The 24,636-nt window shown below is 42.8% G+C and overlaps 1 protein-coding gene across 1 annotated transcript; it reads right to left on the bottom strand.

The window, feature by feature from the left end:
* Positions 1-9,324: 9,324 nt before the first annotated feature.
* Positions 9,325-24,636, bottom strand: LOC115137297 (uncharacterized). Its single transcript, XM_029673540.2, has 3 exons — positions 24,213-24,636; positions 17,588-17,902; positions 9,325-12,280 (listed from the first exon to the last, which is right to left on the bottom strand). The coding sequence occupies exons 1-3, from the start codon at positions 24,324-24,326 to the stop codon at positions 12,098-12,100; spliced, it is 612 nt and encodes a 203-aa protein (XP_029529400.1). The 5' UTR covers positions 24,327-24,636; the 3' UTR covers positions 9,325-12,097.

The following is a 24,636-nucleotide window of genomic DNA, read 5'->3' on the forward strand; positions in this document are numbered from 1 at the left end:
CCGGCTCTCTCCACTAGCTCACCCGAAGGTTATTCTAGCCACTCCCATTGCTTCAGAGCGGAGGGATGGGAAAAAAATAAAAAATAAAACAACAAGCTACTAAACGATATGTTTAGCTCGTATATAACAAAAACAAAAAAGAACATCCATACATTGTGGTAATGGTAGGGTCGTTTTAAAGGGAATATGCTTAGAAGGCTTATTCTTTGGAAGTGCGGTAAAGATTCAACCCTACAGATATACGCATTGGACTCGTCTGAGGAGAGACCATGAAAAAAATAGTTGATGCCTAAATGCCTACCCGTTTCTAGGAGAATAATTGATTAGCTTGGTAACTGACTGTAACTGGAAGAAGGGGAAACAATGTCTGTCTTTGTCTCTTTCTGGATTTACCTGCGAATTTAAAGACGTTTTCTTGCAAGGAGAGTAATGTTTTACCCTTGCGAGAACTCTCAATATTTCATCAGAGTTGACTTTGAATTAAACTGCTGAGGCAACTTTATTGTGCTCATTAGCGCCACCTAGTTTATTACCCAACAGCAACGTAATTTACCAGCACCACTATTCTATCTACAGTTTGAGTTATTCTGGTACAATCAGTGGCGAAACAAAACAAAAAAATTGTGATGCATGGTTAAATATAGGTTAAATAATTAAATAATAATAATATTAAATGGTAGCAAAGCCACTACAAAACACTAAACAATACATTAATTGCAGCATAACGGTGACAAACGGTGCCCACAAACTGGCCTACATAAAGCTGTCCCAACAGCAGAGTACCAACACCTTACCACTGCTACACCTGGCTATCAGTGGAGCCTTGTCTGGCAACGAAACAGTTCATTCAGCCTCATTTACTGCCTTTAAAAAAAACATATATGATATGGCTGACTTTCTTAAACAAATGTGGTTTCTACTGACAATTGAGATGTACAAACTATGGCATAAGGGGACGACAAGTGGATAAGAGGCAATCTGTCATTTCGATTAAGACATTAATGAGCGAGCCAGGACAGACGTTAGTCAATAGACTATTTGTTCAGCACTTTTGAAATATACAGCTACAGAATTCAGAACATGGGCCATTCTTACAGTGTTCTCCATGTACACAAGTCAGAACCGTAGGATAAATAAAGGGGGCATATAAGCAGACAATGAAAGCTCTTACAATATTTGATGATTACATTTATCAAAAACAGGTTATAGGCTACATGTGCACAACCAAATCAGAACAGTAGGAGAAATTAAGAAGTGAAAATATAATTTTTTGGGGGGGTGAGGCACATGGGCTACTAACAGCTTACTACACAACATACACTTAGTATTACTTTCTTAGCTACAATGTACATATCTCCCTGGCATATATTACATAATTTATGCAGCAGCATACAATACATTTTGGATTCACCTTGTTGTGCTGTGCTCACTTGAACAGGAAGGTCATCAAACTTTGTCATCAAAGTCTGCCAATCTCTGTATTTATGGTGCTTTTAAGACAGCACAACAAGAATATAAAGAAGAATAAATATATTTTTTAAATCATAATGACATCAGTGATCTTCAGGTCGTAGCTCTAGAAAGAGGCCCGAGTTCCGAATGTACAATTCCGAGTTGGATTAGTTCAAAGCGTATTTTCCCAGGCGTAGCTCGCTTTTCCCGAGTTCCCAGTTGTTTTGAACTCACTGAAGTCAGATTTTTCCGAGTTAACAGTTGTTTTGAGCGCGGCACAAATCATGCTTGATTGACAGCATGGCCAATGTTGAATGTTTATAATTTTAAACTAGGAAAAGAGACCCTTAATCTTAGACTTTGTCCACTGATTTCAGATTTTTTTCCCAGATTTTTTGCGATTTCCAACTTGTTATGTAATGTTTATGTCCAATGGCCGATGAGCACCGATACGTTTTATCTATAATTTATCTTTATTATTTATCTTCATATGACAAGGATTAAAATGCATTTGCCGGTAGATTGTTGACTTGATTCATGATGATGACTGCTAGCTAAGAATTTGAAAGTATGATGATGAGGTGATCAGTCCAATCAAAGCTACTGTAGGTATAACGGGATTTGACGTCATTTTATCTGTGGCCAATGAGATTGAGCCTTCTTGAATGAACACTTCTAATGTAACTCAAATCAAATCAAAGTTTATTTGTCACATGCGCTGAATACAACATGAAATACTTACGTACAGGCTCTAACCAATAGTGCAAAAAAGGTATTAGGTGAACAATGGGTAGGTAAAGAAATAAAACAAAAGTAAAAAAACAGGCTATATACAGTAGTTAGGCTATAAAAGTAGCGAGGCTACATACAGACACTGGTTAGTCAGGCTGATTTGAGGTTGTATGTACATGTAGATATGGTTAAAGTGACTATGCATATATGATGAACAGAGAGAAGCAGTAGCGTAAAAGAGGGGTTGGCGGGTGGTGGGTGGGACACAATGCAGATAGCCCGGTTAGCCAATGTGCGGGAGCACTGGTTGGTCGGCCCAATTGAGGTAGTATGTATATGAATGTATAGTGAAAGTGACTATGCATATATGATGAATTGAGAGTAGCAGCAGTGTAAAAAGAGGGGTGGGGGCACACAATACAAATAGTCCTGGTAGCCATTTGATTACCTGTTCAGGAGTCTTATGTCTTGGGGGTAAAAACTGTTGAGAAGCCTTTTTGTCCTAGACTTGGCACTCCGGTACCGCTTGTCATGCGGTAATAGAGAGAACAGTCTATGGCTGAGTAGAGAGAACAGTCTATAACAATTTTTAGGGCCTTCCTCTGACACCGCCTGGTGTAGAGGTCCTGGATGGCAGGCAGCTTAGCCCCAGTGATGTACTTGGCCGTACGCACTACCCACTGTAGTGCCTTGCGGTCAGAGGCCAAGCAATTGCCGTACCAGGCAGTGATGCTCTCGATGTTGCAGCTGTAGAACATTTTGAGGATCTCAGGACCCATGCCAAATCTTTTTAGTTTCCTGAGGGGGAATAGGCTTTGTCGTGCCCTCTTCACGACTGTCTTCGTGAGTTTGGACCATTCTAGTTTGTTGTTGATGTGGACACCAAGGAACTTGAAGCTCTCAACCTGCTCCACTACAACCCTGTCGATCAGAATGGGGGCGTGCTCGGTGCTGCTTTTCCTGTAGTCCACAATCATCTCCTTAGTCTTGGTTACGTTGAGGGATAGGTTGTTATTCTGGTACCACCTGGCTAGGTCTCTAACCTCCTCCCTATAGGCTGTCTCGTCATTGTCGGTGATCAGGCCTACCACTGTTGTGTTGTCTGCAAACTCAATGATGGTGTTGGAGTCGTGCCTGGCCATGCAGTCAGGGGTGAACAGGCGGTACAGGAGGGGACTGTCAGGAAGTCCAGGATCCAGTTGCAGAGGGAGGTGTTTAGTCCCAGGATCCTTAGCTTAGTGATGAGCTTTGAGGGTACTATGGTGTTGAACGCTGAGCTGTAGTCAATGAACAGCATTCTCACATAAGTGTTCCTTTTGTCCAGGTGGAAAAGGGCAGTGTGGAGTGCAATAGAGATTGCATAATCTGTGGATCTGTTTGGGCGGAATGCAAATTGGAGTGGGTCTAGGGTTTCTGGGATAATGGTGTTCATGTGAGCCATTACCAACCTTTTCAAAGCACTTCATGGCTACGGACCTGAGTGCTAAGGGTCTGTAGTCATTTAGGAAAGTTGCCTTTGTGTTCTTGGGCACAGGGACTATGGTGGTTTGCTTGAAACATGTTGGCATCACAGACTTAATCAGGGACATGTTGAAAATGTCAGTGAAGACACCTGCCAGTTGGTCAGCACATGCCCGAAGCACACGTCCTGGTAACGCATCTGGCCCCGCAGCCTCGTGTTTGTTTACCTGTTTATAGGTCTTACTCACGTCGGCTACAGAGAGTGTGATCACACAGTCGTCTGGAACAGCTGATGCTCTCATGCATGCCTCAGTGTTGCTTGCCTCGAAGCGAGCATAGAAGTGATTTCTATGGCAGCACCCAAAAAGGGCTTGAATTTTTAAGGTCTACCCTTAGACTTGGCGGTGACGTAGTGTCCCCATGAGTGACAGAACACTGAGCCAATCACGGCCCGGCGCTCTGTATTTTCTGCTGGCTTGCCCGACTACCACAGAAAGCACTGAGCTAGGCTTAAACACCTGCATTTTGGAGCTACCTTACTCAAGAAAACAAAAAAGAGACCATGTTTGTATGCGGCTATAATAGCGCAATGATATACAGTGGGGCAAAAAAGTATTTAGTCAGCCACCAATTGTGCAAGTTCTTCCACTTAAAAAGATGAGAGAGGCCTTTAATTTTCATCATAGGTACACTTCAACTATGACAGACAAAATGAGGGAAAAAAATCCAGAAAATCACATTGTATGATTTTTAATGAATTTATTTGCAAATTATGGTGGAAAATAAGTATTTGGTCAATAACAAAAGTTTATCTCAATACTTGGTTATATACCCTTTGTTGGCAATGACAGAGGTCAAACATTTTCTGTAAGTCTTCACAAAGTTTTCACACGCTGTTGCTGGTATTTTGGCCCATTCCTCCATGCAGATCTCCTCTAGAGCAGTGATATTTTGGGGCTGTTGCTGGGCAACACGGACTTTCAACTCCCTCCAAAGATTTTCTATGGGGTTGAGATCTGGAGACTGGCTAGGCCACTCCAGGACCTTGAAATGCTTCTTACGAAGCCACTCCTTCGTTGCCCGGGCGGTGTGTTTGGGATCATTGTCACGCTGAAAGACCCAGCCACGTTTCATCTTCAATGCCCTTGCTGATGGAAGGAGGTTTTCACTCAAAATCTCACGATACATGGCCCCATTCATTCTTTCCTTTACACGGATCAGTCGTCCTGGTCCCTTTGCAGAAAAACAGTCCCAAAGCATGATGTTTCCACCCCCATGCTTCACAGTAGTTATGCTGTTCTTTGGATGCAACTCAGCATTCTTTGTCCTCCAAACACGACGAGTTGAGTTTTTACCAAAAAGTTATATTTTGGTTTCATCTGACCATATGACATTCTCCCAATCTTCTTCTGGATCATCCAAATGCTCTCTAGCAAACTTCAGACGGGCCTGGACATGTACTGGCTTTAGCAGGGGGACACGTCTGGCACTGCAGGATTTGAGCCCCTGGCGGCGTAGTGTGTTACTGATGGTAGGCTTTGTTACTTTGGTCCCAGCTCTCTGCAGGTCATTCACTAGGTCCCCCCGTGTGGTTCTGGGATTTTTGCTCACCGTTCTTGTGATCATTTTGACCCCACGGGGTGAGATCTTGCGTGGAGCCCCAGATCGAGGGAGATTATCAGTGGTCTTGTATGTCTTCCAATTCCTAATAATTGCTCCTACAGTTGATTTCTTCAAACCAAGTTGCTTACCTATTGCAGATTCAGTCTTCCCAGCCTGGTGCAGGTCTACAATTTTGTTTCTAGTGTCCTTTGACAGCTCTTTGGTCTTGGCCATAGTGGAGTTTGGAGTGTGACTCTTTGAAGTAGTGGACAGGTGTCTTTTATACTGATAACAAGTTGAAACAGGTGCCATTAATACAGGTAACGAGTGGAGGACAGAGGAGCCTCTTAAAGAAGAAGTTACAGGTCTGTCTGTGAGAGCCAGACATCTTGCTTGTTTGTAGGTGACCAAATACTTATTTTCCACCATAATTTGCAAATAAATTCATAAAAGATCCTACAATGTGATTTTCTGGATATTCTTTCCTCATTTTGTCTGTCATAGTTGAAGTGTACCTATGATGAAAATTACAGGCCTCTCTCATCTTTTTAAGTGGGAGAACTTGCACAATTGGTGGCTGACAATACTCTTTTGCCCCACTGTATATACACTGCTCAAAAAATAAAGGGAACACTAAAACAACACATCCTAGATCTGAATGAATGAAATATTTTTATTACATTATTTTGTCTTTACATAGTTGAATGTGCTGACAACAAAATCACACAAAAATGATCAATGGAAATCAAATTTATCAACCCATGGAGGTCTGGATTTGGAGTCACACTCAAAATTAAAGTGGAAAACCACACTATAGGCTGATCCAACTTTGATGTAATGTCCTTAAAACAAGTAAAAATGAGGCTCAGTAGTGTGTGTGGCCTCCACGTGCCTGTATGACCTCCCTACAACGCCTGGGCATGCTCCTGATGAGGTGTTGCATTAGGAGGAACCCAGGGCCAACCGCACCAGCATATGGTCTCACAAGGGGTCTGAGGATCTCATCTTGGTACCTAATGGCAGTCAGGCTACCTCTGGTGAGCACATGGAGGGCTGTGCGGCCCCCCAAAGAAATGCCAGCCCACACCATGACTGACCCACCGCCAAACCGGTCATGCTGGAGGATGTTGCAGGGAGCAGAACGTTCTCCACGGCGTCTCCAGACTGTCACGTCTGTCACATGTGCTCAGTGTGAACCTGCTTTCATCTGTGAAGAGCACAGGGCGCCAGTGGCGAATTTGCCAATCTTGGTGTTCTCTGGCAAATGCCAAACGTCCTGCACTGTGTTGGGCTGTAAGCACAACCCCCACCTGTGGATGTCGGGCCCTCATACCACTCTCATGGAGTCTGTTTCTGACCGTTTGAGCAGACACATGCACATTTGTGACCTGCTGGAGGTCATTTTGCAGGGCTCTGGCAGTGCTCCTCCTGCTCCTCCTTGCACAAAGGCGGAGGTAGCGGTCCTGCTGCTGGGTTGTTGCCCTCCTACGGCCTCCTCCACGTCTCCTGATGTACTGGCCTGTCTCCTGGTAGCGCCTCCATGCTCTGGACACTACGCTGACAGACACAACAAATCTTCTTGCCACAGCTCGCATTGATGTGCCATCCTGGATGAGCTGCACTACCTGAGCCACCTGTGTGGGTTGTAGACTCCGTCTCATGCTACCACTAGTGTGAAAGCACCGCCAGCATTCAAAAGTGACCAAAACTTCAGCCAGGAAGCATAAGAACTGAGAAGTGGTCTGTAGTCACCACCTGCAGAACCACTCCTTTATTGGGGGTGTCTTGCTAATTGCCTATAATTTCCACCTGTTGTCTATTCCATTTGCACAACAGCATGTGACATTTATTGTCAATCAGTGTTGCTTCCTAAGTGGACAGTTTGATTTCACAGACGTGTGATTGAGTTGGAGTTACATTGTGTTGTTTAAGTGTTCCCTATATTTTTTTGAGCAGTGTATTTTTTACATCAGTTTGAAAACTGATATGTAACACGTATTAATGCCAAAATAGCATGCAAAAAAAGGCAACCTCCTCCAAAAAATACAACTTGTTTTTTTTAATTGCTTAAAAGCCCCACCTGCCCTGAATGACGGGTTGCCACTGGAAGAAGATGGACATAGGCTCACGTAAGTGAATGGGTGAATTCAGGTCTCTAAAAAGTTGCAAGTCAAACCGACCACTTTATATTTGTCAGGTTGGATTGACATCTAATATATTTCATTTGTGAGCATTAGTGTGTGTAGCCTACTGTAAGTTGAAAATATTCACTGTGTGCTCTCAATCACGTGCACATACACACACGTCAAACAATACTCACACACAAAAACCTTTATCATAGAAGAGTAGGCTAACATAATTTTCCTTCAAAAGGCACCAGCACATTTTGTTGCGCCGTAACACACACAAACACACACTAACATATTTCCCTGACATACAGTACAGACATATATTGTTGCTCTGTAAACACACACACGGATACACACACACACACGGATACACCCCCCCCCCCCCACACACACACACAAACACGCCATTTGCAGAGCTCCTCTCTCACACACACACACCCCTCCCCCTCTATCTCTGTCAGACACACACAAATACACACACAGACACACTCATTCTCCCTCCTACGCAAGCGCACAGACAGACACACACACACACACACACACACACACACACACACACACACACACACACACACACACACACACACACACACAGCCAGACAGACACACACACACATTTCCCTCTCTCGCCTTTCACACACACAGCTCTCTCATACACCCATCCCCCCTTTCTTTCTCACACACACATGTCCTTTCTCTCTCTCTCTCTCTCACTCTCACTCACTCACTCGCTCACTCACTCACTCACGCACTCACTCGCACGCACACACACACACACACACACACACACACACACACACACACACACACACACACACACACTTGCACACACTCTTGCACACACACACACACACACACTCTTGCACACACACACACACACACACACACACACACACACACACTCTCGCACACACACACTCTCGCACACACACGCTCCCTCCCTCCCTCTCCTGCTTGAGCTCTTTCTCTCTCTCTCTCTCTCTCTCTCTCTCACTCACTCACTCACTCACACACACACACACACACACACACACACACACACATAGGCACACACACAGGCATGCACATACACAGGCACGCACACACACATACACAAACACAAAGGCACACATACACACACACATAAAGGCACACACACACACACACACACACACAAAGGCACACACACACACGCAGAGGCACACACACACATAGGCACACACACACAGAGGCACACACACATGCACACATTCTCTCTCCTGCTTGCTCTCCCTCTCACACACAAACACACGCAGACACATGCATGCGCGCACACATTTTCTCTCCTGCTTGCTCTCACTCCCTCCCTCCCTTCCTCACACACACACACACACACACACACACACACACACACACACACACATTTCTCTCTTGCTCGCTTGCACTCTCTCCTCCTCTCTCTTTGCCTCTGCCTCTCACCCCCCCTCCCCCTCTTCCACAGGCATCCTGGCTGCCACTCCTTCTCTAACAACCACACACACACACACAGACACACACACACACTCACATTCCCCCTACTATCTGTGCACACAAACACACTCTCTCTTCTCTCTCTCTCTCTCTCTCTCTCTCTCTCTCACTCACTCACACACAAACACACACACACACACACACCACCTATTTTACCCAAATATACATCCTGTCTTTCCTTTACAGTTAAACATCAACACACACATACATACACAAACCCAAATGTAACCCAGACTTTTTTTCTTACATGAACCTCTCCATCGCCCTCCTGCTCCAAAGTCATTAATGCGCGCACACACACACAAATCCACACACACACACACACACACAAATCCACACACACACACACAAATACACACACACACACAAATACACACACACACACACACACTACTCATCACGTGCATCGAGGATGTTCTTAAGCCATCCAGTCCTTAAGCCAAACAGATCCAAGAGACAGTTCAACATATAATCTACATACATTTATTTCAACCTCTCTGCGTATCTCAAAGTCATACATTAATAATAAATATGGTTTCTATATCTTCCCACACCACACCAGAGTTTCTATGAAACACAACAAAAGAAAATCAGCAACAGGAAATGTTAGTACATTAGTTTGGAGTGTTTTAACAAAGTATCCACCAGTCCTATGTCTAACTACTGTCTCTCACTCTCATCAATGTGCCTAACCAACTGATACAGGGTTAGATCTGTTTGCATCCTCCCACTGGTTAAAATTAGGTTTGGGGATAAGGTAATCTGATCCTAGATCTGTGGTTAGGGGCAACTGGCACTATACCAAGAGGTCATGGAAAAGGGTTAGTTGCTCCAGCAACCGTGCATATTTAAGTCAGCGTAAAAATGGAGGAGACTTTGCTACAGTGCATCTGAGTCTACAAAGGTAATAAAAACAATCCAGTCTGGCAATTTCATTTTTTTCCCTTAAAAGTCACACACACAAGAACAGGGATGGCCATACCTCCTCTTGGAGAGCTATTGTGTGCAGGCCTTTGCTGCAACCCTGCACTAACACACCTATTCTACTGATCAGCTGCGAACATGTTTAAACAACATCCCTCCTCCCACCCCTCCCAATTTGCCGGTTACGCACTGATATCATAAGGGTCGGTTTCAATGGGGGTCATATAGTAATGATTGGGTTATAAAAAATGTATAATAATATATATATATATAATAATATATCTATTTTTCTGTGTTATACAGGTTCAGAACTGGATTAGCAGAGTCTGGTGTTAGAGCAGGGTCGGAGCAAAAGCCTGCATTCCCAGTGGTTCTCTAGTAGGAGCTGCACAGTTGGGATGTTTTGTTTTGGTTCCTCTACTCGCCACTAGAGGGCAGGGCACAGAGGGCAGGGCACAGCTAAACTCATCACATCACTTCAAGGCACATTCTGTGAGATTACCATCCAGCAGTAAGTAATGGAATGTTCTGGGACTAAATTTCCCCTGGGTACAGATCTAGGATCAGCTTACCCTCCCCAATCCTAACCTTAACCATTAGTGGGAAAAATGCAGAACTGACCCAAGATCTGCTTTAAAGGGAAAGTACACTTAATGAAATAGCCTACCCTTTCTCATACCTTGTCATAACCCCAAAATGACCTATGTCACATTGTTTGTGGTCTCTAAATAGATAGGAAGTCATTCAAGACTATTGGGATGCATCTTAAATGTGAAACAATTTGTGGTATTAAGATTTCCATCTAATGCATGATGCCGGCCCACAAGGATCAGAAATTGGTATCACATAAACCGCTGTCTTGAACCGGAAATCTACACTCCATTATCAAAGTGGATCCTGTAGCTGTCACCAACATTACATCTCATTTGTGGGATTGTTTTGGGATCCTGAGACCAGTTTATCAGAACATTTCATCCAGATCCAAAGGATCCCGTGTATAAAATCATTTTTCCCTCTTCAGAATTGAAGTTTTAAGGCAATGCCAAACCAAATCTCTTACAATAACCACACTAAATGTTATAATCAAGATCACGCTGATATTAATGATCACATTAGATTTGGAAGGAATATTGCCATTCAGTTAACATGAAGGGAGAACAGCCCACTTGGCACAGATGTCAGTTGGATGTCTATTCCACGTTGGTTCAACGAAATGACGTGAAGTCAACGTCGATTCAACCAGTGTGTGTCAAGTGGGAGGAGACTAAATGAAATGTTCTGAAACACTGGCCGTAGTATGTCTGGAGTAGGCAAAAGGAAGGTCATGGTAGAATCCTTTGACTCTAGGCAGCAAAACCAGACAGAGAACACATCTTGATACCAGGTGTAAACAGCAGAAATTCTTCAGTCAATCCTTAACTCATATTTTGCTGCATCAAACCCTGTTGAATTACAAAGATGATTTTTTAAAATAGAATGTCAAGCTCTTGAATCTGAGATTTTAAAGGGATTAAATCAAGTGGTGAACAGTCTATGTAACTCATTCATTCTATGTTCGTCAAAGGTCAAATAGAAGTTGCTTATATTTGTCCTATTCAAAGGTCAAATAGAAGTTGCTTATGTTTGTCCTGTATACGTGTGAGGTGTGAAATGGAAATGTGTTTCTTTGTATATCCCACTCCCCTTGAGACACGGCCAGGTTTCAGCCATTATTGATGGAGACCCTGGAGCACTTAGGGTTAAGCGCCTTGCTCGAGCGCAGATCAACAGATTTCCTTCCACCTTGTCAGCTCGGGGATTCGAACTCACAGCCTTTCAGTTACTGGCCTAATGCTCTAACCACTAGGCTACCGGACACCCAGTGTCCTGTGTTTGTTAGCAGCAAGTGGAGCTACAGCGCTAGTATGTCTCGAATGACCAAAATTGCTTCAAAATCAACACTTATGTCACACATTCTTGTGTCCATGTCCCCACTGTGTATATTTATTAACTTTAACATATACTCTTCTCCCTCTTTTCACAGAATCTTTATACTTCCCCTGGCTGTTGTCACTCTTTTCATTCTCTTCATTCCATCTCTCTCAGCCTTTCTGACTCCTGCATCCCTCCTCTTTTTCTTCTTCCACTTCACATCCTTCAAAACTCATCCTCTCAATCTGTTGACCTCTCTCTCTTTCTTTACATCCGTACCTCTTTCTATATCTCTTTCTCTCTCTCTCTCTCCTCACCTCACCCCATCCCTCTCTTTCTTTGTCTTCCCTTCTCTCTCCTTCCTCACTCACAGGCTACCTCTCCCAATCTCTACTATCTCATCTCCGGGTCCTCTTCCCACTTGCCCTCCCCCTCGTTCTGCGCTCCTTGGGGGCGGCTCCGTCGGGGTGCAGGGCCTTCAGGGTCTTGGAGGCGGCGAGCGTCCAGTGCTCCAGCTCGTTGAAGATGCGGTAGATCCAGAGCTTTAGCGCAAACGGGCTGCCGTTCACCGGACCATCTATCTACTCACGAGAGGGGGTGTAGAAGAAGAGAAAGGGAGGGGGAGAGAGAGAGGGTCAGGGAGGGACAGTCAGAGACAGAGAGTGAGAGCAGACAGAGTGAGTGAGTGAGTGAGTGAGTGAGTGAGTGAGTGAGTGAGTGAGTGAGTGAGTGAGTGAGTGAGTGAGTGAGTGAGAGAGTGAGAGAGAGAGAGAGAGAGAGAGAGAGAGAGAGAGAGAGATGTGTGTGTTAGGACAGTGTTTCCCAATCTGTTCCCCGGAGATCCAGAGGGTTGTATATTTTTGTTCTAGCACACCCGGTTCGACTGGTGGACTAATCAATACCTGGTCAAACCCGGGGCGTGCCTCAGGAATAGATTAGGAAACACTGTACTAGAACATACGGCGGTGTATGAAATTATTGACACCCTTGATAAAGATGAGAGAACATGACTGTATAAAATAAATTATTAAAATACTGAGCTATATTGTATCTTTAAAAAAAATGGGAAAATAGATTATTTATAATAATATATTTGCTCAGAGACAGATTTTGTTTATCATGTAATATTTCTTTTCAAAAAGGTAGGAGTTAAAATTATTGACACCTCTGTTCTCAATACCTCACCTTGTGACCATAAATAACAGCACTGAAACTTCTTCTAAAATGTTTTATGAGTTGGAAAAAACATAGGGATCATAGATCATTCCTCATTGACATTCTTCGTCTGCACTTATAAACTGCCCTCTTCTATTCAAACCACAGGTTTTCAATGATATAGCAAGATGGCGCCGACAGACATGGCACCTCTGCTTCTTGCTCCAAAACAACTTTGTAATATATATATTTTTTTACATTACATTATTAGCCCAGAATGCTTTTTGTGTTATTACATACGGCCAGAAATAACTTTTGGATATCAGAGCGGCGGTAACTCACCAGCATTACGACCAGGAATACAACTTTCCCGAATTGGATCCTTTGTTCGTACCCCCCAGGGCAATTGAACTTATCCCAGAGGCTGCTCCAAGACGCCGCCGGTGGAGAAGAGGTATTTGGAGTAGACTTCTAGAACTGACTCAGGAGGCGTGCACACCATCCAACGCTTGTGAGTATATTACTTGCTAATGTTCAGTCTCTGGACAATAAAGTAGACAAGCTCAGGGCGAGGATCTCCTTCCAGAGAGACATCAGGAACTGTAACATGCTCTGTTTTACGGAATCATGGCTCTCTCGGGATATACTGTCTCCGTTCATACAGCCAGCTGGGTTCTCAGTACATTGCACAGACAGGAATAAAGAAGTAGGGTGGTGGTGTATGTTTCATGATTAACTTCTCACGGTGTGAATGTGATAACATTCAGAAACTCAAGTCCTTTTGTTCACCCGACCAAGAATACCTCACAATCAAATGCCGACTGTAAACCTCCCATGAGAATTATCTTTGGTTATAGTCACAGACGTGTATGTTCCCCCTCAAGCCGATACCACAACGGCCCTCAAGGAACTACACTGGACTTTATTCAAACTGGAAACCACATATCCTGAGGCCCCATTTCTAGTACTTGGGGATTTTAACAAATCAAATTTGAGGAAAACACTACCGAAGTTCTATCAACACATTGACAGTAGTACTCACTCTGGTAAAACCACTGTTAATCCCCCTTTCAGAATGCCTACAAGGCCCTCCCCCGCACTCCCTTCGGTAAATCAGATCACGACTCCATTTTGCTCCTCCATTCCTATAGGCAGAAACTCAAACAGGAAGTACTTCAAGATTGTTTGATCACGCGGACTGGAATAAATTCAGGGTAGCCTCTGAGAATAACATTGACATATAGATGGACGCGGTGACTGAGTTCATCAAGAAGTGTATAGGGGATATTGTTCCCACTGTGACTATTAAAACCTACCCAAACCAGAAACCGTGGAAAAATGGCAGCATTTGCACAAAACTGAAAGCTCAAACCACCGCATTTAAGCATGGCCAGGTGACTGGGAATATGGTTGAATACAAACAGTGTAGTTATTCCCTTCGTAAGGCAATCAAACAGGGAAAACGTCAGTAGAGAGACAAAGTGGAGTTGCAATTCAACTTCTCAGACATGAGACATATGTGGCAGGGTCTACAGACAATCACGGATTACATAGGGAAAATCAGCACGTCATGGACACCAAATGTCTTGCTCCCGGACAAGCTAAACACCTTCGCCCGCTTTGAGAATAACACAGTGCCACCAACACAGCCCGCTCCCAAGGACTGTGGGCTCTCATTCTCCGTGGCCAACAAGAGTAAGACATTGAAGTGTGTTAACTCTCGCAAGGCTGCTGGCCCAGACAGCATCACTAGCTGCGTCCTCAGAGCATGCACAGACCAGCTGGCTGGAGTGTTTATGGACATATTCAATCTCTCCCTATCCCAGTCTGATGTCCCCACTTGCTTCAAGATGTCCACTATTGTTCCTGTACCCAATAAAGCAAAGGTAACTGAACTGAATTACTATCACCCCGTAGCACTCACTTCTATCCTCATGAAGTGCCTTGAGAGGCTAGTGATCATATCACCTCTACCTTACCTGACACCCTAGGCCCACTTCAATTTGCTTATCGCCCCAATAGATCTACAGATTGCCATCACACTGCCCTATCCCATCTGGAAAAGGAATCATTATGTAAGAATTCTGTTAATTGACTATAGCTCAGCCATCAACACCATAGTACCCTCCAAGCTCATCATTAAGCTAAGTGCTTGGGTCTGAACCCCGCCCTGAACAACTGGGTATGGACTTCCTGACTGGCCGCCCCCAGATGGTGAAGGTAGGAAACAACACCTCCACTTCACTGATCCTCAACACTGGGGCCCCACAAGGGTGCATGCTCAGCCCCCTCCTGTACACCCTGTTCAGCCATGACGGCATGGCCACCCAAGCCTCCAACTCAATCATTAGGTTTTCAGTAAACACAACAGCATTAGGCCTGATTACCAACAATGACATGAGAGCCGACAGGGAGGAGGTGAGGGCCCTGGTGGAGCGGTGCCAGGAAAACAACCTCTCCCTCAACGTCAACAAAATGAAGGAGCTGATCATGGACTTCAGGAAACAGCAGAGGGAGCACCCCCCTATCCACATCGACAGGGAGAAGGTGGAAAGCTTCAAGTTCCTCGGCGTACACATCACTGACAATCTGAAATGGTCCAGTGTGGTGAAGAAGGTGCCACCACCTGGTACGGCAACTGCACCGCCCGCAACCACAGGGCTCTCCAGAGGGTGGTGCAGTCTGCCCAACGCATCACCGGTGGCATACTGCCTGCCCTCCAGGACACCTACTTCACCTGATGTCACAGAAAGGCCAAAACGATCATCAAGAACATCCACCACCTGAGCCACAGCCTGTTCACACTGCTATCATCCAGAAGTTCAAGTCAGTACAGGTGCATCAAAGCTGGGACAGAGAGACTGAAAAACAGCTTCTATCTCAAGGCCATCAAACTGTTAAAAAGCCATGACTAGCCAGCTACCACCCGGTTACTCAACCCTGCACCTTAGAGGCTAAAGTTGGATTTGATTTGGGTTTCCGGTCTGGAGACTGAGATGGCCATTAGAATAATGTTGATTTTATGGCCAATTGAACCATTTATTTGTGGTTTTTGATGTGCACTTGGGGTTATTTTCTTGCTGCAAGATCCACTTGCGGCAAAGTTTTAGCCTCCTGGCAGAGGCAACCAAGTTTTTGGCTAAAATGCCTTGGTACTGTGTAAAGATCATGATGCCGTTGACCTTAACAAGGACCCCAGGACCAGTGGAAGCAAAATAGCCTCAGAACATGAAAGATACACAACCATATTTTACAGTAGGTATGGGATTCTTTTCTGCTCATGCATTCTCATTTCGATGCCAACCCCATCACTGGTGTGCGTGGCCAAAGAGCTCTACAAATGTCCAACAAATTGCCACTTGGATTAGAGCACAGGTGCTTTGGTCAGATTACATGAGAATTAGGTCTTTGGCCACGCACACCAGTGCTGCAAGTGGATTTTCCAGGAAGACAATAACCCCAAGCACACATCAAAATCACATTGACTCGGTACCGGTACTCCCTTTATATAGCCTCGTTATTGTTATTTTATTGTTACTCTTTTTTAATTGTTTTATTTAGTAAATCATTTCTTAACTCTTATTTTTCTTGAAACTGCATCATTGGTTAAGGGCTTGTAAGTAAGCATTTTACGGTAAGGTCTACCTACTCCTGTTGTATTTATCATATGTGGCAAATAAAATGTGATTTGATTTGAAAATCCACAAGGAATTGGTTAATTAGCCATAGGAAATCAAAGATCTGGAAGGATTCTGTATGGAGGTATGGTTTAAGATCCCTCCCAATGTGTTCTCCAGCTCATTTTTTTTTTTTTTTTAGAAAAAGGTTAAGTGCTGTTATCGTCATAAGGTGAGGTATTGAAAAAGGGGTGTAAATAATTTGGACCCCTTTTTGAGAGAATTTTTAAAAACCTGTTCAACAAAATGTATTTTCCCAAGCAATTGTATTAGTATAAAATAATATAATTTCCCAATTTTGTGGAGCATACAATATAGCTCAGTGTTCGAATTACTTATTTTATACAGCCATTATTGCTCATCTTTATTAAGGGTGTCAATCATTTCGGACCCCACTGCATTTATACAGTACATGTAAACAACTGATTTGACCTAACCCTATATAAATAATGAATAACAATCTATGATTAATAAACTATGTAATATAATCGGTTTGTTTATACTAGAAAGGACAGTCCTTACATAAACAGTTTTATAAGCTTATCATAAGTTGTTAACAAAAGCCTCATTTCTTCCTCTCCTCCTTGAACTCATCACTGATCTGAAATATTAGGGATATCTGAAAGCAAAATGTTTCCACCAGTCTTATCTGTCGTCTATACGTGGCCCTGGTTTACACTAAAAAGGGACATTAATATTGCCCGCTACCTCGCTCTCCAACCAAGGTACATGAATTGAGGAAGTGAAGAGGAAATTCAGAAACTCTTGGAAGAGTGTCAGTTGATAAAATGCCTTGTTATTGTTAAAACCAACATGTTTTGTCCCATAGCCTTCATCAGAGTCTACACTACATTATGTTCACCACACCAGCTGTCAGATCAAGGATGACTTCCAAGTAGGATTTTACAGTTATTTTACAAGTATTGAAATGAGGCCTGCTGGGTCTACTGAGGGTTTCCAGTAGGTACTGTATATTAACCATTAGTGGGGCAAATTCAAAACTGACCCCAGATCAGTGTCTAGGGGCAACTTTACCATACACCGGTAATTCTGTACCTCAGTATTGTTCGGATCAGGAGTGAAGGCCGCAGTGCCAGCTCCGTCCGCCAGGAGGAGCCGTGTGCTCTCTAGCAGGTGCCCCAGCCGGTCCCTCACTGTTTTCTTCTGGCTCTCGTATTCGGTCCTGTTCCTGTCGTTTCCCACCCCCTCTTCCCGGCCAATGGCATGCTCCAGGAGGTTCCGGCACTGTTGCAGGGCGGAGTAGAGGCGCCACAACATGTCATTCGGCGAGAGCTGGGAGGAGAGCGGTGGCACGGTCACCAGGCGGTCCCCGCCGCTGGTGAGTTCCTCGGCGAACGTCTCCTTTTTTCTCTGAAGTGGGGATTGAGGAGGAGGGATGGAGAGAGTGTGGAGGTGGAGAGGAAGAAGAGGATGATAGGCGTGTAAAGAAAAAACACATTAGCAGCGTTTAAAAGTACATTTCCATGACAGTGAGTGGAGAAAAACTCATGTTTTAGTGCACAACCAAACTGTTACGGGGCAAGGCAATCAACCACACATGATCAAAGTCAGGTATAACCCAACGATTAGTGCACAACCAAACTCAATGTGCTAATGCAACTCAAAGGCAGCACTGCTAATCCGGTTCTCTAAAAGAGACGAGACATACACGACCAAAGGTATACTGCTTAAGTGCCACGACCATATTTTGTTCATCAAATATAAAGTACTAATCATAGCCTCAACAAATTTGGAAAGTGTTTCAAAGACACCACTTTTTTTGTATTTTGCAATACCACCATGGACACCACGTTTAACTGCTCCGTAGGCTGAGGTTGTCAGAATATGGACACCGTAGTAAATGGAAGCTGTGGCCATGAGAAATGTATATATGCATTAAGTCACTCATTCCGAGTTAGCATTTAAACCAAACTGCTTGTGCAATGGTTGACGAAGTACAAAAGAGCTGACCTAAAGGACTGTGGCAGTAAAGAACCTGTTTGCGCATTTTCCAATGGTAATCTAGCAATTTTCCCTGATGAGCAACAACTGGCAAATGTTTGAACCCTATTGTGGTTTGGATAACATCTGCCCTGGCCCCATTGGAGCAGAGGTTAGTGGTTCAACTGGATAGCTGGTTCAACTACCAGAACCAACATTCCCCAACTTCACTCAAGGGGGACTTACAGGCAGGATGTGTGACATCATAGGTGTCGAGTCTGTGTGAGAGAGAGCGAGAGAGAGTGAGGTTGGAAGTTATTATATTCTATTGCATCTATATCAGAGTATAGTGAGAGAGCTGTGACTCCATTGAGTACCTGGCCCCCGGTCACGACATTATACCAAGGTGCTAACATTCTGACCACCGTGAAAATGATTCTGTGCCTGTGCGTTAGAATGATTACCGTGTAACATTGATCAGGCAGCTCTGCTTATGCAAAAGCAATGGTCAAGTAGATGTAAATGTGTATATATGTTTGTAATAGGCAGCTAGAGAGGAAACAGTGGAGTGAGCTATGAACTTTGAGGGATAGGCCTATATTGTATAGGCCTGTCTAGAGGGAGAGGCAAAGGTACGGCAAACCAGAGACAGCAAGCTCTTCACTGTCATGATCTATTACAATACATTATTACGAGTAATGACTGTGTGGTGATCGATAAGTTGAAAACCATTAGTATATTTGTGGGCTGTATCGTGAATAAATGCACATAAACCGCAAATGTATACAGTGGGGCAAAAAATTATTTAGTCAGCCAACAATTGTGCAAGTTCTCCCACTTAAAAACATGAGAGAGGCCTGTAATTTATCATAGGTACACTTCAACTATGACAGACAAAATGAGATTTTTTCCCCCAGAAAATCACATTGTAGGATTTTTTATGAATTTATTTGCAAATTATGGTGGAAAATAAGTATTTGGTCAATAACAAAAGTTTATCTCAATACTTTGTTATATACCCTTTGTTGGCAATGACCGAGGTCAAACGTTTTCTGTAAGTCTTCACAAGGTTTTCACACACTGTTGCTGGTATTTTGGCCCATTCCTCCATGCAGATCTCTTCTAGAGCAGTGATGTTTTGGGGCTGTTGCTGGGCAACATAGACTTTCAACTCCCTCCAAAGATTTTCTATGGGCTTGAGATCTGGAGACTGGCTAGGCCACTCCAGGACCTTGAAATGCTTCTTACGAAGCCACTCCTTCGTTGCCCGGGCGGTGTGTTTGGGATCATTGTCATGCTGAAAGACCCAGCCACGTTTCATCTTCAATACCCTTGCTGATGGAAGGAGGTTTTCACTCAAAATCTCACGATACATGGCCCCATTCATTCTTTCCTTTACACGGATCAGTCGTCCTGGTCCCTTTGCAGAAAAACAGCCCCAAAGCATGATGTTTCCACCCCCATGCTTCACAGTAGGTATGGTGTTCTTTGGCTGCAACTCAGCATTCTTTGTCCTCCATACACGACGAGTTGAGTTTTTACCAAAAAGTTATATTTTGGTTTCATCTGACCATATGACATTCTCCCAATCTTCTTCTGGATCATCCAAATGCTCTCTAGCAAACTTCAGACGGGCCTGGACATGTACTGGCTTAAGCAGGGGGACACGTCTGGCCCTGCAGGATTTGAGGATAGAGGAGCCTCTTAAAGAAGAAGTTACAGGTCTGTGAGAGCCAGAAATCTTGCTTGTTTGTAGGTGACCAAATACTTATTTTCCACCATAATTTGCAAATCAATTCCTAAAAAATCCTACAATGTGATTTTCTGGATTTTTTTTCTCATTTTGTCTGTCATAGTTGAAGTGTACCTATGATGAAAATTACAGGCCTCTCTCATCTTTTTAAGTGGGAGAATTTGCACAATTGCCCCACTGTATATGTTGAGTAAAATATAAAAACATTTATATTTCTTTGTTATTTACTTTCAGTTTCAGTGTTAGGGACAGAAATAATCCTATGTGTGGGAGGCTAGGAGACATGTATGTGTTGTATAGTTTTGTGTTTTTTGGGATATCATTTCTTGCACTGTGAGGAAGTAATGCATAAGGGCCAATTCCATGGTAACGTAATTACGCTTTGACTCTGATTTTTCTCTTAAAAATGTATACCAAACCAAAACCATTGATTTTAAAGTTGAACAAACCATTTGATTCTATGCACAAGGACTAGTTTGAACAATTTACACAGAAAAGTTCACAAAATTACATTTGCTGGAAGAACTGTGCAGATGCAAAGTTTGGTAACAGAATTACAATAAAGTTTCCCTCTGGTGTTTAAGCACATTTTCCAAAAACGATCGTTTAATATTAAGTTGAAAATATTTCTGCAGAAATAATGGGGTGTCAGCTACGACATGACACTTTTGAGTTTGAAAAAACATATATTTTGGATATTGAACTACAGTACGTGAAATAGATTTACCTTCGGTAACAGAATTACATCATGGGTCCCTGATCTGTGGTGTACAGAAAGGCATAATTATGCATATGAATATCATTCCCTTCATGGTGATGTATCCTGAATAGCTACACAGGTAGAAATATGCAATATTCTTATTTTGCATATTTGGTTATTATTCTACAATATTGAACATTATACTGTACTCTACTCTAGTGTACTCCACTGTACTGAACTCTACTGTGCTGTACTGTGATGTCCAAACTTTTTAAACATAGACGTCTATGATTGGTTCAGATTTGGTCCAGCCATGGAAGTCCGGTGTTGGTGGGTGCTCAGTGGATGAGGATACTTGTTACTGTAAATGGAAAGAGGGTAGGGGGTTGGTGTCATGGTAGGTCTCAGGAGAGTGACATTAACTGGAGAGAGAGAGATACCACAGTGTGCCATCACAGCAGCAAGATTTGTGACCTGTTGCCACAAGAAAAGGGCAACCAGTGAAGAACAAACACCATTGTAAATACAACCCATATTCATGTTTATTTATTTTCCCTTTTGTACTTTAACCATTTGCACATCGTTACAACACTGTATATATACATAATATGACATTTTAAATGTCTTTATTCTTTTGGAACTTCTGTGAGTGTAATGTTTACTGTTCATTTTTATTGTTTATTTCACTTTTGTTTATTATCTACTTCACTTGCTTTGGCAATGTTAACATATGTTTCCCATATCAATAAAGCCCCTTGAATTGAATTGGATTGAGAGAGAGAGGCAGAGACGGAGAGCAGCAGAGAGGAAGCGTGAGAGGGAGGGGTTGTCTAGTCTTGCTTTGACCACCAGATGACAGAAAAAGGAAAAAAACAAAACAGTTACGAGCTAAACATAGCAGTATACCAGTGGAAGGGAGGACAGTAGCAGGTGACCCAACTGTGGCTTGTGACTACTCTGATATTCCATTGTCGCCATTTCAATTGCAGTAATTCCATTACTACAATTTGGTAACAGAACTATAAGTTTTAATCAACTAATAATTCATGAACAAACTTGATCTGAATAAGAAAACTATAATGAATTGGTAGGTCTACCTTTACATGTTACTTCTGTGAACTTTCACTATCCTCCCTCCTCATGAGGGAGAGAAATTAGAAAATATCTTCAAGATATGTGGTTTTGGTAATGGAATTACAAGGCACACGACAATGTTTCTTAAACTTACCAAAATAATTTCTCCAAAACTAAATAGAAAAGTGTTGATATTAGTTGGCAGGGGTCTTTACTTCTGCACTGTTGTGTTTTGGTGTATCTATATATTTTTAAGATGTTAGATGCTGTCTAAGACCCCTTTTCCATCTGTTTTCCATTTGACATGCTCCTATGAACTTTACATGTTGGTGTTCATGGGTCCGTTAAAATGGAAATGCCCTAAGGTGATGAGTCAGGTCATAGGTTAGGTTAGGTTTAAAGGTAGACTCAGCGAGATGACGTAGATGCACGAAGTGAACAGTAGTAGTGGGAACATTTTTGCGACAATCAGGAGCGTTGAAGCGCGAGGCTAAACTTTTCTGCTGTTTTGGTCCGGTAGCTACCACGTTGTAGCGCAAATATGATGTGTGACTGTGTATGAGCAAAGTCTTGCATCATGCTCATCTCAGTGGGCACGTTCGAGCTGATCATTTTTGTCAAGTTGGTGACAACTTGTCTGACTTGCGCCTACCTGTCGACTGCATGAACTTTACAAAAACCATGTGGTCAAAGGGCATGAAGTTTTGACTGCAGACTCCAACTTCATCCTGTAGCCACCTCCTGCATTGTGAAGGCTCTATTGTCAACCAATCATTAGGGTGTTCTTGTTTGACCCATGTGACCAAAAAAAAAGAACCAATTTGCCATGATTTCTGTGTACAGTGGATATATAAAATAAATGTGATATTTGAGGCTCTCTCACTCTCTACTTTATTGTACAATGTGTACCCACACAATATTATATTATGATTTCAGTTTGTGTGATATGGGGGTTAGATATATGTTTATTTCAAAATTATAAAGAAAACATTTTATAATCAATGGCAACACTGTCATGTTGATTTGAGCCTTGCTGTTGGAAAAACACATTAGTGTCCTATTTTCATTTGTCGCAGATGCACCTCCCCTGCCTTACTCCTCGACTTGCATCTACTATCGGGTGCTTTAGCCTTACAACTCAAACACGCTCAATATGGTGCTGTTTGTGGCAATGTCATCTTGCTGAGTCTACCTTTCAGTTATAAAGTCAATCTCAATGTGAACCATCCGATTCAAAAGCTTGAAACCACTGTAAAAAAAAGATTGAAAACCCCATTCGATTTTTGCCTCCCATTTTATTTTTTAACTGAACATATTTCATGAAGGTTTTTATTTTAGTTAGTTTTGCTGTCAAAGATAATAATTTCAGTAAAGTTGTAGTTTTTCAAACGGGTTTGTTCAATATTTTACTTCGGTAAAAGAAACGTGTATATATATATATAATATACAATATATGTTTCTTTTAAAAATACGTGTGAAACTATATATATATAATATATAATATATATATATATATATATATATATATATATATATATATATATATAGTTTCACACGTATTTTTTTTTTACTATAACCTTATCACACGTTTTTGTTTTGTTTTACTATAACCTTAGTAGAGACCTTATTGCCTAATAGGCTATTGGGGTGGTGATTCAAAAGCATTGTTTTATAGTTAGTCGGCTGATAGATAACGGTTACTTTCGTAACCGTTTCCCTTCCTCCCAGCAAAGAGCCCGAGTCCGCAGGTTGAGATGTGTGCGCGTTGGAGGTGGATTTATCTGGCTATTTGGCGGGAAATTAAGAATACTGTGATCATTCGCACCCCATCATTCACATAGTGCCATTCATTGAGTGAAAAAGCGATGCACGTGGAAAAACGTGCATGTCCGGACATCGACCTGTGCGCCAGAAAATCGCCTACCTCTGTCATTGTTTTTATATGGGGCGTGCATGACTATTCACATATTCACTCCCCCTCCCTATCCAGCTACACTCCTGGACCACCAGTCCTGGATCGGATGCCGCACACACAATCAACACATTTCCATATCCCAGTCTTCCATATCCCTTGCATAGGCTTGAATACTGGCCAAATGACATGTTTTGTCAAGTAACCAGTAGGCCTAATAACAGGTTAAAAATTGCGAAGCAAAATGCACTAGCCTGTCCAGACTTCACCCACTCTAGGCTGCACTCGAATACATACTTACATACAGTTCCAATAAGAGGGTGCATTCATGGTGCAACTGCTCAGCAACAGCAGCTGCCCTCGCAGTTCGAGACTGTTCCGAAATAGTCCCTCTTCTTGTCCGTGTCCCTGACATATTCAGTAAAGAAGCAACAGACAGGCACCGGACAGCGTTAACGTTTTTTTTTTTTTTTTTTACCTTCTCTTATGTCTACTAGTTTTCCTGTTTCATATTCCTTAAAGATAGACAGCCAACAGGAAGCGCGTCTCGGTCTTTCCTCACGCTGTAACCAAGCCACTTAATTAATGACCTTTCTGAAAACGAATTCCTACCCTAACTTCCACAACTTTACCCCCTTGTGTTACTATGTTACAGTATTAATGTCCTTGTCTAGTGCCACTCCTCCCCTTCCCTTGGGTGGTTTATGTCAGGCAGGCATGTGGAA

The sequence above is a fragment of the Oncorhynchus nerka genome, linkage group LG11, assembly GCF_034236695.1.
Source record: "Oncorhynchus nerka isolate Pitt River linkage group LG11, Oner_Uvic_2.0, whole genome shotgun sequence".
Lineage (NCBI taxonomy): Eukaryota > Metazoa > Chordata > Actinopteri > Salmoniformes > Salmonidae > Oncorhynchus > Oncorhynchus nerka.